Source organism: Apis cerana, linkage group LG9 (genome assembly GCF_029169275.1).
Source record: "Apis cerana isolate GH-2021 linkage group LG9, AcerK_1.0, whole genome shotgun sequence".
NCBI classification, from domain to species: Eukaryota; Metazoa; Arthropoda; class Insecta; order Hymenoptera; family Apidae; genus Apis; species Apis cerana.
Genome location: NC_083860.1, coordinates 11,378,385 through 11,388,910, shown reverse-complemented (window position 1 = coordinate 11,388,910; position 10,526 = coordinate 11,378,385). Strand labels below are relative to the sequence as shown.

General features: G+C 40.1%; 1 protein-coding gene across 2 annotated transcripts; it reads left to right on the top strand.

Moving 5' to 3' along the window:
• The first annotated feature begins 241 nt into the window (after positions 1–241).
• LOC108000560 (uncharacterized) lies at positions 242–9,081 on the top strand. Of its 2 annotated transcripts, none has more exons than XR_009831197.1 (7): positions 242–671; positions 744–1,440; positions 1,512–1,650; positions 1,807–1,925; positions 4,153–4,247; positions 5,317–6,527; positions 8,944–9,081. XR_009831197.1 is itself a non-coding variant. In XM_017060959.3 (7 exons), exons 2-7 carry the CDS (start codon positions 661–663, stop codon positions 6,422–6,424), a joined length of 2,169 nt encoding a protein of 722 aa, XP_016916448.3. In that variant the 5' UTR covers positions 260–471; positions 573–660; the 3' UTR covers positions 6,425–7,937. The 2 variants fall into 2 exon arrangements, 1 of the variants encoding a protein (XP_016916448.3); XM_017060959.3 differs by lacking the exon at positions 8,944–9,081 and having other exon boundaries at positions 260–471; positions 573–671; positions 5,317–7,937.
• Positions 9,082–10,526: the final 1,445 nt, after the last annotated feature.

Here is a 10,526-nt window from a genome sequence, read left to right as displayed (position 1 = left end):
AATGCCATCTTTTGAATATAAAAAAAATCGCTATATAAGTACTTAACTAATAGCGTCATCTCTTTGAGAAATGCTCAACGTGAAATATTTCTCTATACTCAAGAGATGGTACTATAAGTTAATTCTTATCCATCTTCTATCCATCTATCTTTTATCCTTTCTTTATTGAGTTTTATTTGCAGCACTCTGAAGATGGCGTTGATTTCAATATTTTTACCCTATCTTTGTCCTTCTCTGATTATTTTTTTTCTTTGTCTATACTTGCTCTACATAATTTATGAGCTTAAGAAACGGCTCGGATATATGATTTTTTACTCGATCAGTATTTTAAAACATAGGACACAAAGTAGCAACGTATATCTTATACATCGTTCGTGATATAAGTAATTACGTTTTGCAATTAGGAAAGAGTAGGGATTCATTCAACCAATCAGCCGCAAAGTGATAACCACTGATTCTGAATAGAACAGAGTGAGTCCGAGTGTTTACCGTCCGTATTTACTATTACTACGATATTGCTAAGCTAGTTTATAAAAAATCGAGATATCAATATTTCTACGTACGCATTACAGTACGATATCTGGTCAAATCTCCATGTCACGTATATTACAAGTGTTGATTTTCGACTAACCTCTGACACGGTGTATTTCGTCCGTAAAAATGGATAAAAGGTATGTCGTGATATTTTATGTGATTCGTTCGATTCATAATCGTTAATGTTTTTAATTTTAACAAATTTTTAGCAAATTGGATACATCTAGGTCAGGGTATCGTGAGGATATCTCTAGTCATTCTAAGAAAAATAAGAAAAGATCAAGTAAAAAAAATAATATACTTGGTTTATGGATGAATAACATGCAAAACAATCAAAATAACGATATGGTACCCGGAATGGAGTATCAGCATCTATTATGGCAGTCCAATGTCCAACAACAAAACTTTTCGAACAATGGACAGCGTCTTTTTACAACAACGTCCGATCCTAGCATGTGTGGTTATACACAGATGCCCATGACGTATACCATGGAACCTGTTTCACTTCCAACCATGTATAGGCTATATCAACCAGTACCGTTTTCTGGTATTAGAACTGTTCACGGTAGACCCAGACGGCATTGTAATCAAAATTTTCCAATGAATTTGAATATGAATTCTATGGGGAATGGTTACTCAAGTTTACAAGAAAATGGAGTAGAATCTTCTGTGCCTATTAATTATCAAAATGGAGATTATGCAAGCTTGCCACCTACTGGTAACAAGAATAATGAAATAAATGGGGATGAGCCAAATTCAGAGCATCGAAGGTATTCAGATCCTGGTCTTGGATCTGCAGAAGCTCCAGTTCAAACTCAGAGCGAAGATTCTGATAGTATCGATAGTGGAAGCTCTATTACTACAGTTGGACGTAGCAATAAGCTCGTCTTATCTCTTATCGAACAGGTGGATATATAAGTTATATATATTTAAAATAAAACAGATATATATTAATAATCGTATAATTTTGCTTTCAGATGACAGAACTGAAAAAAGGCAACAGTCAATTGTTCAAAGAGTTAAATGAAACAAAATCGGAACTAGGCAGTATGAAAGCAAAACTAGCACAATGTAAATATAGCAGCTCTTCAGATTATCAACCAGGAATGTTATCAGGTAAATATTAACAAAAGTTGTTATATCAGATTATAGTAAAACCTCTTTGAATTTTTAAATCTAATTCAATTTTGTGTTTTATATTAATATTAATACAAACAATAATAGTTACAATATAATATACACAAAAAAACACAAATATTTTAATTCCTTCAGATTTTATTCGCGAAATTAGACAAGCCAACAAAACATGCGAGGAGGGATTGATCTCTAAAGTAAAATCTATGGTGGAGGAAAAACTGAACCAAAGGTCGTTAGAAGTGGCAAATTTAAACGTAAGTATTAATTTTATATTTTTATACAAACTCTAAAATCAATTCTCTGTCTATCGCTTCGCTATAGACAATTCGCTCTAAACGAAAAATAAAAAAAAAAAGATAAATGCTCTTCTAAATAATTTCCATTCAATACATTCAATAATTTACATCGTTGTTATTATTAAACATTGATTCATAATAGTTATTGAGCGACATAAAAGTTTTCCACAAGTGAGCAGAATGTGTCATCGCTATATCAATTTTCACGATTAGTCGATAGGTTTGTAGAAAAAATTCATTTAGTGGAAAAGAGGCAGGAAGTTGGAAGCGTAAAAGTTCGGTAGATAGAAAACGTGGGAAGTGAAAACAAAACGTATAGAGAGACAGAAAAGAGAGAAAGAAAGAATCCATTTTTTCTCATTCTCTCTCGACTTTGCAGCTAGGCTACATCGTAATGTGCCGCTCCGACCAACGCTTTCGGCATTTCCACTGGCATGGTCATGGACATATTGTTTGCGTAGCATTCGTACGTTCTGTTTGATTAGGACGGCCAGGTGATCCGCGCTTCTCCCTTTTCCTCTACCCCCATTTTTCCTTTCTTACAATTTCCCTTTCTCGATTATCGTCTGTACGCGAATTTTCATCGATCAAATTCTTTTCACTGTACGCGTTTCTCGATCCCTCTCTTTTTCTCTTCGATTATTCATGTATATTTACATTGGAATTTTTATACAGCGCTATTCAAATATAAACTTCCTTGTTTTTCCTAATATTTATATCGACCACACAATAGAAAGGAATATATGGAACATATTCACGTTCATATCCAATAATGGATTCAATGGGAATAATTCCAGTATTTAACCAATTCTTTGTGCTCGAGAAATTTTTCGCAGAAAGTTGTTCAATATGGATTTTTCCATTGAAACTAGCCAGGACGTCGATTGTTATTCTCGAAGAAGAATATCTAATTATTCTTCTTCACGTTCAACAATCAAAATTTATATTCTTCTCGTTTAATTAGTTTTCGATTATCTTATAGAAAGGGTCTTATATCAAGGATTAGCCCAAGTAAATCCCAATTCTCAAATATTTAGAGAAGAAACAATATTCTATGTTCAATCTTGAAAAAGAAACATACATGTACAATTTTAAAGAACGCACTAAGAAATATACAAAAATTCGTTCGCTCTTCAAAATCGTCAAAGAAACGAAATTAAAAGACCCGAAAGTTAGATTCTAATTGGATCTATTTGGCTCGAGGGCTCGAAAAAACGACTTCATCCCCTAATTGATCTCATGGAGGAGTCGAAAGGCAGCAGCAACAGCAGCAGCAGCGTGGTTTGGATAAAAAGGCAGACCGTTACCGGAGAACCTAATGTAGACGTAATACGAAATATCCGTGACGCTTGGTAAAAATGATTAGGTTTCACATGAGGGTGGCAGTTATAGGGGAGGGGTGGGTAGAAGAAAGATAGAGAAGGAAGGATTTTTCTATGCGTTGCGAGGAAGAGAGGAGGAGGAGGAGGAGGAAGGGTGAAGGATGAGGCACTTAGCGGCTGTCACGGCCTCTCCCTTGGCCTCTTTCCTCCCCCTCTTTTTCCCTCTTCTGCCTTCTCGGGTTTCAACCATCCATTAGCCTCATCAACCGAAGCGATGGCCATCCGCGTCATACTCGCCTCTCCTCGTCGCGTCGCGTTGCCAATCTTCGTAATTGAACCTCCGGGACCTTCCACTTTTCAGTATGTATATTTCTGCCATGCTCGCGGCGTTTCTCGACGCGTTTTCACGCGGGCCGAGTGCTCTCCATGGAAAGTCACCGTTCCGTGCCACCGCGCCGCCATTTTCACTTCCATTTCGAAAAGCTCGAGCAGAAATTAGGGAGATGCTTACATTTTTTTCTTTTTTCAAACATTTTTTCGAAGCAGATGAGAATGAGAAAGATCGGAGGTGAGATAAGATGGATATATTTTTTCGTTATATTCAGAGTGTTGGCAAGTCGGTGAAACGTTATCTCGTGAAAAATTGCAGCCCGCTATGTAAATTGTTTGATTTCTTTCGAAACGAGTCGAGCCATCTTATCTGCGCTCGAACGATATTGTTATCTTTTATTTTTATCCTCGTTTTTTTTTTTGTGACGAAAGAATCTTCTTGCAAGCTGTAATTATCCTTCTTGATCGTCATACGTCGTAATTTAATTGCACATCTCCTTCGTGTCCAAGTAATTCCTTTGATTCCTTTTCAGAATCGAATAATAAAATTAACGGAAGAAAAAGAGGAAAGCGACAGAAGAATAGCAAAATTGGAGGAGGAAGTGGCAATGTTGAAGCTGAATGCAAAGTGAGTACCTATTTATTGCTTTGCATGATCGTTGCACATTCTTTTAACAAACTTTAATACTTCATCATTTCTTTTGTTGTAAATTGTTTTATTCCTTGTTTTTTTCTTTTCCTTTTTTTTTTATACATATATTGCATCAATCACAAGAATCGAATTTACATAATTTTGTAAATTTTGTAAATTATTATTACGTTACAATTTTGTAATTTTTGTCGATTTGAACTTAGACTTACTAGTAGAATTTTTACCAATTCACGTTATTCGATTACGAATAAACGAGTATAGAATTTCACAGTAAAACAATTTCATCGACAAAATTTCTTTTCACATATTTCACATATTTACATATTTTTTTATTCGCGAATTTCTCTATTAATTATTATTAAATCTTCTTACCTCGATAACACAGCATGCATCTATTCTCGATTTCTTCGCATCCATTTAACCATTACAGCTACGATCAACCTAAAAAAAAATCATTGAAAGCGTTAATCCTGTCAATGCTTCGCAACCTGTTCGGCACCCAAGAAGAAAAAAGCTAACCGCTAAAATAACTTTCACTAGTTTCCTCCTCGGATATATACGCGGCACGCGATGCAACGACAATGCTCGCTGGAGAAAAACCATTCCAAAAGCATTTCCAAGCATTAACCATGCCGCAACTCTTTGAAAAACGACTTCAAAAAGATACTCACCATCGAGTACGAACCGCTCGAAATCACCAACCAATAATATTACCCGATAATCCGTCTCTCGCGAGTTCTTTCCAATCCAACCAATCGAGACTCACATTGGAAAAGCGCATCCAAGCTTTCTCTCTCTCTCTCTCTCTTTCCATTCTCTCTTTCTCTCTCTCTCTCTCCCTCTCTCTTTCTCACTATTATCTCCATCCGCACTTTTACACCTCGCACGCGTTCGGGTCCGCATGCCAAGATACACCCGAACGATACATCCACACGCAGAAAAATTGGCAAAAGATCGCATTGCACCGTGCTGGTTGAGACACGCGCGCCCTGAAATACACTGTACATAAATACATGGTGGAAATTGTGTGTTGATTGGCACGTAGCAACGAAGGCCGCGAGATCGCCGCGTTCGAGGAAGAAACTCTGGCGCTGAGACGGGAGCTGCAGGAGGCCCGGGCGTCCAAGTGTCTGGGAGGCGAGGGCCACGTGGCAAAGTGCGTAAACGCAACATCAGCCCCGCCTGTCGCTACTTTCCATACTACGCAATCCTACGTAACCAGCACCCCCGTGCGTACCGCTCTATCCGACACCTGTAGCCTCATCCCCGCGCCATCGTCATCGACATCGTCGTTGTCCTTGTTGGCCCCCCAACACCTCGCCTCGTTACTGCGAAACAACAACAACACGGATCTGGCTCGCCACCATTTCGCCTCCGACAATCCGATCGTTTATCGGACCGCTGATTGTAGCACCACCACCACCACCACCACCACCAGCGCAGCAGCCTCTTCTCTCGACGACCAGGGCCCCGTTTCGAGCAACGAGTCGCTCTCGGCGATGGGCGGCGATGATAGCACAGGTCTCGAGGAGACCACCACCGGTTCCAGCGTCGCGGAAGTTGCCTCGTTGGGAGGGAGCTTCAAGGTGGAGCAAGGAATCCTCGATCGAGTGGAGAAGAAGCAGGAGGAGGAGGAGGAGGAGGATGCGAGGATCGCGGAGGAAGAGGACAGGGCGAAAGGAAACGACGAGGAGGACGAGGCTATGGACTCCGCGAAGAGGAATCCGGAGACGAACGGCAGGTGGATCGCGGAGAAGAGAGCGAAGGCGGCGAGGAAAGAGGAGGAGTCGGGGCGCGGTGGTCAGCATCGTTATCAGCAGCAGCAGCAGCGAGCGGGATCGAGGAAGTCGGGGAGGAAGAAGAGGGGTAGCTTGGTGTCGAGGAGATCGTTGAGCGAGGCGGACAAGGTTATGGAGAGGAACGAGATGGGGGGGAGAGACGCGAGGAGAAGGGTGAGCAAGGACGAGGATCGGAATGGCGGCGACGACGACGTCGACGACGACGAAACGAGCCGAGCCATCACCGAGATCCCGGAAGTGGCCGTAGTCGGTGGTGGCTCCTTCGTGCCGAAAGATCTCTGCTCGACGGGAATCCTGACCTCCAGAGTCCTGACAGCACCTTCACGCGCTACCTACACCACCGCCTACATTTAGGCTACGTACGCGCGGGGCCCCTGCCAATCAAACGCGAACCGACGAGCAAGGGGGGCTTCAAGGGCTTGCTAGAGGCTACTACTATGTACATGTCGAATAGCACGTAGGTCTATCGTTGTTTCGCTCCTTCTCTTCTCTCTCTCTCTCTCTATTTCTCTCTTTTTCTCTGTCTCTCCTCCTCTTTGTATCTTTCTCGTCGTTACGTCTCTTCCTTGCCTCGCGGATTCCGCTCGCGGATTTATTCCCCTTGGCTTCGTTTCGAATCACGCGAGCCAAGTTTAAGTTTTTCGTGTGAAAATTTTTTTTTTTTTTCTTTTTCCAAAGTATTTGTAATTCATAGCGCGCGTGGAAGAGAGTTGGCACGTTTCGTACGTTCTTTCGGAGGTGATCTCTGTCGAAGGTATCGTTTATCTCCTCCGTTTCTTCTTCTTTTACTTCTTTTTTTTTTTTTAGAGGTAGTTTTTATCGGTCTCTGAAGTGACAACGAAAGAAGCAAATTAAGCTCGACGTTTAAAATGTTAAACTGTTGGAAAATATGTAGTATTTTTTTTTTCTTTCTTTTTTTCTTTTTTTTTTTAGAATTTGGGAAATTTCTTTCAGTTTCACTTCACAGTTGTTGTTGTAATTAGTTGTAATTAGTTGATTATGTGGTAAGTAGGTAACAGTGTAAATTACGTTGGCATGGCTTTTGAGCTTGTTACACGAGCATGCGTTTAATTTCCGAATTCTTTTTTAATTATCGTGTGGCTCGATTCCTCAAATTTTTACTCGATGCGTGTATTTTTATATTTAGACTATATTTTTATATTTTTCTTTTAACGATTTTATCTTTTCGATTCAATTTTTTCCCCGCAAACTCTTTTAACTCTTTTTAAATCGACATCAAGACTTTATCGTTCGACGAAAAATCAAACATTTCTTTTATATATATATATATTACATTTCGAAGAATATAATATAGCAAGAGTACTCAACGTTCCAACATCTTTTTTCTTCAAACTCTTCGACAGTTGCCAATGTCAATCTCGTTACATTTCTAAAAGATCGTCGAAGGGTGTTCAACTTGTCATCTCGCATCCCTGTTCGAAAAGAAAATAGAAATTAAAAAAAAAAAAAGGAAAAAAAGAACGAAGAAAAAAAAAATAAAACCGATTTTTTCCCCCCGATAGATTCGAGGATGAGATCGAAAGAATCAACGTATCATTATCGATTATACTCGTTGTATTCCACCGTTTCGCTCAAACATCATAAAAATGTCCCGGTGTGTACAGTTTAAACAAGCAAAGTCAATTTTTATCTTTCGATCCGTTCGTTCGGTGGAAATAACGGCCGCCACAGATACACGTTTCTCCATTTTTCCCTTCCTTTTATCCATTCTCTCTCTCTCTCTATATATATATATATATATTTATACATCTCTGTATATCTCTCTATCTCACTCGCTCACTCGCTCTCCCCCTCCTCCCGTTTCGATGTATGGAGTTTGTACACGGCAATTTAATAAATGATCAAATATTATATTAATTTAATGTTTTCAAGCCGGCGCTCGCGTTGCGTGTTTGCGCGGGCGCGCACAAAATTGATATTTTCTTTCTTCTACAATTTCCACGACAAACAGCCGCCGTAGAATCCCCGTCAACAACGGCAAACAACAAATTAATTCGTTGTTTAAACAGTTGCAGAGGTCGGCTGTTTGTCGCTGGCAAACGCGTTTAACGCCACCGACAAGGAACGATCCTGCTAAATTCGAAAGGAACTTTCTTAATACGTTAAAAACTCCGATCACCGTGTATTTTTCCGCGTGAATGTCTATCTATATATCGTTGGAGCGAGGCGAGAGTATTTCGGTGAATTTTCACGTCGATACTGCTAGTCTCTATTTCGACGTATGATACGGCGGGAGGAGGGGGAGATTCTACAGTTTATATTTTTGATTTATTTCCTGTCACGGGAAAAAAGAGAGAGAGAATGCGTTGGAAAAATCTTTGCAAAATTTTCGATTCGTTCGGCAAACGGGGATCATGTAAGGATCATCGATGTAATCCCCTTATGCAACGACAGCGCGTTTAAAAAACGTTGCAGCGCGCGACGCTTTTTTCCAACACGGTTGATTTTTCGAATCGCAATCTGTCCGTGTCCTCCCCCGCGTCGCGATTGAACGAACGGTGACTCTTCTCCCTCGAACATCTTGGAGTCTTTTTTTCTTTTTTTAGAGGCATCGCGCTTTCCACCTTTGTTCCACACGACAGCTCTGTACAGTGGTAGTCCCGTCTCCTCGGTGATAGACCAACCGGCGGGGCCGAAGGAGGGCGAAACCGCGAGTGATCGGCTTTGGTCGTGTGTATTTTTCTTTTTTTTTTTTTTTTCTGTTCTTCCAGCCGGCAGCATGGCTTTCAGCTGATCTTACTGTTGCTTTTGCCGCTTCTAAAGAGAGCATTACAGAGATTTGTTTGGGCCGAGTAGTGGTGGATGATGGGGGAGCGAAGGCATGTAACGTGACTTGACTCGTCATTTGTCAGACTGGAGAAGCTGCTGGACATTCTGCATAATAAGATGATCGGTGCCACCGACCAGGAAACCGTTTCGGCTAACGTGAAACGCGCGAGGAACGTCTCCTCCTCGTCCGGGGAGAACGAAGAGGGGGAGGAGGAGGAGGAGGAGGAGGATGGGGAGAAGAGGAGGAATCTCGAAGGAGTGGAAGAGGAGGACGATGGTAACGTGGATGAGGATAACGGGGTAACGGCATTCAGGGAGAAGGTTCCCGAATGGATGTCGATGATCGACAGCGGTATCAAACTCTCTGGGCCTGTTACCGACCTCTAGACATAGCATTTTTGCCATTTTCCCCATTCATTTTTCGATTTTAAGATTTTAAACGAAACGAAACGAGAGAAAGGAGAAGAAAGGAGGAAAAAAGAAGGAGATGGAACGATTTCGAAATTGTTTGCATTCGAGAGAGATTCCCGAAGAGGGAACGTAGAATTAGTTAAAAATGAGGATGTTCGAGCACGAGGAGAGCAGTGATGGTACGAGGATGATCAAGACCATGACATTAGATTAATTCTTCCAAGATCGAGTCAAATTTTTCAGGTAGAAGAAATATCGTATAAATTATGATCAAATTTCGTAGGTGTGTATCGTTTAAATACGTCGTATCGAAAAAAGAAAACAAGAAAGAACGGAGTAAAAATATTTTCGAGACATTTGAGAAAGTTTGACAATCGAAGAAAGAGCAATCGATCTTTCTAGAAATTTCTTCGATGAATAATAATATCCCGTAATTTTGCTTCTCCGATAAAAAGTATATAGACGTATATAGTTTATGACAAAATTTCCAAACAATTTTTACAATCGTTCTTCTGGATCTAACGGATGCTTGGTTCAGATAGTTATCGCGTAGAATTTGAAATGAAATGATGGATACTAAAATTTCCATAGTATATTTATTCTACGAATACTGTAGAAATTTAAGTGTATATCGTCGTACAGGATCGACATTTTATTTAACCAGTTCAATGAGTTTCTTTTTATTCAGGATTTATGCGGTGTATTATTATTGGAAATTCAAGTCGATGATTCCCTTCGTTATTTTTCATTTTGTTAAATTATTTATTATTGAATTCACTTTCTTCGTCGCGCGTTTTTAAATTTAATCGAACGTATCGGAAGAGGTTATTCAACAGGTAGAATGTAGCTCGATAGCTCGTACAATAACCGATTTCCAACCTTAACTGTGATCGTTTATTCGTCCCAATTTTTTGAATCCGCACGGTTCCTTAAAATTCTTATTATGCCGTCTCACGTGCCTGTCCAGTTTGCTAGATTCGTTAAATGAATTCTCGTTGAAAAGTGCACACTTCTCGCTTCATCGTCATGTTATTCCTTGTTGTTGTATTCCTTGCCGATTGACTTTCGCAATGGAGCGAGGTGGTCGATAAGTTGGCGTGTTCTCGCTCGCTGATTAGCGGACGCTAGTTTCGATGTAATTGGGTCAACGCGTACAACGGATCTTCATTTTTCGTTTTGTTAATGTTAAATATTGTTTTATTCGAAAAATGGATCTTTATTCTATATATATATATTTTTTCAATCGTCCCTAGAG

Bases quoted from the DNA above. Each gene is read 5' to 3' on its own strand.
- LOC108000560 (XM_017060959.3), top strand. The intron at 1,651-1,806 runs GTAAATATTAAC...TAATTCCTTCAG, and splicing joins TCAACCAGGAATGTTATCAG to ATTTTATTCGCGAAATTAGA. The intron at 4,248-5,316 runs GTGAGTACCTAT...ATTGGCACGTAG, and splicing joins ATGTTGAAGCTGAATGCAAA to CAACGAAGGCCGCGAGATCG.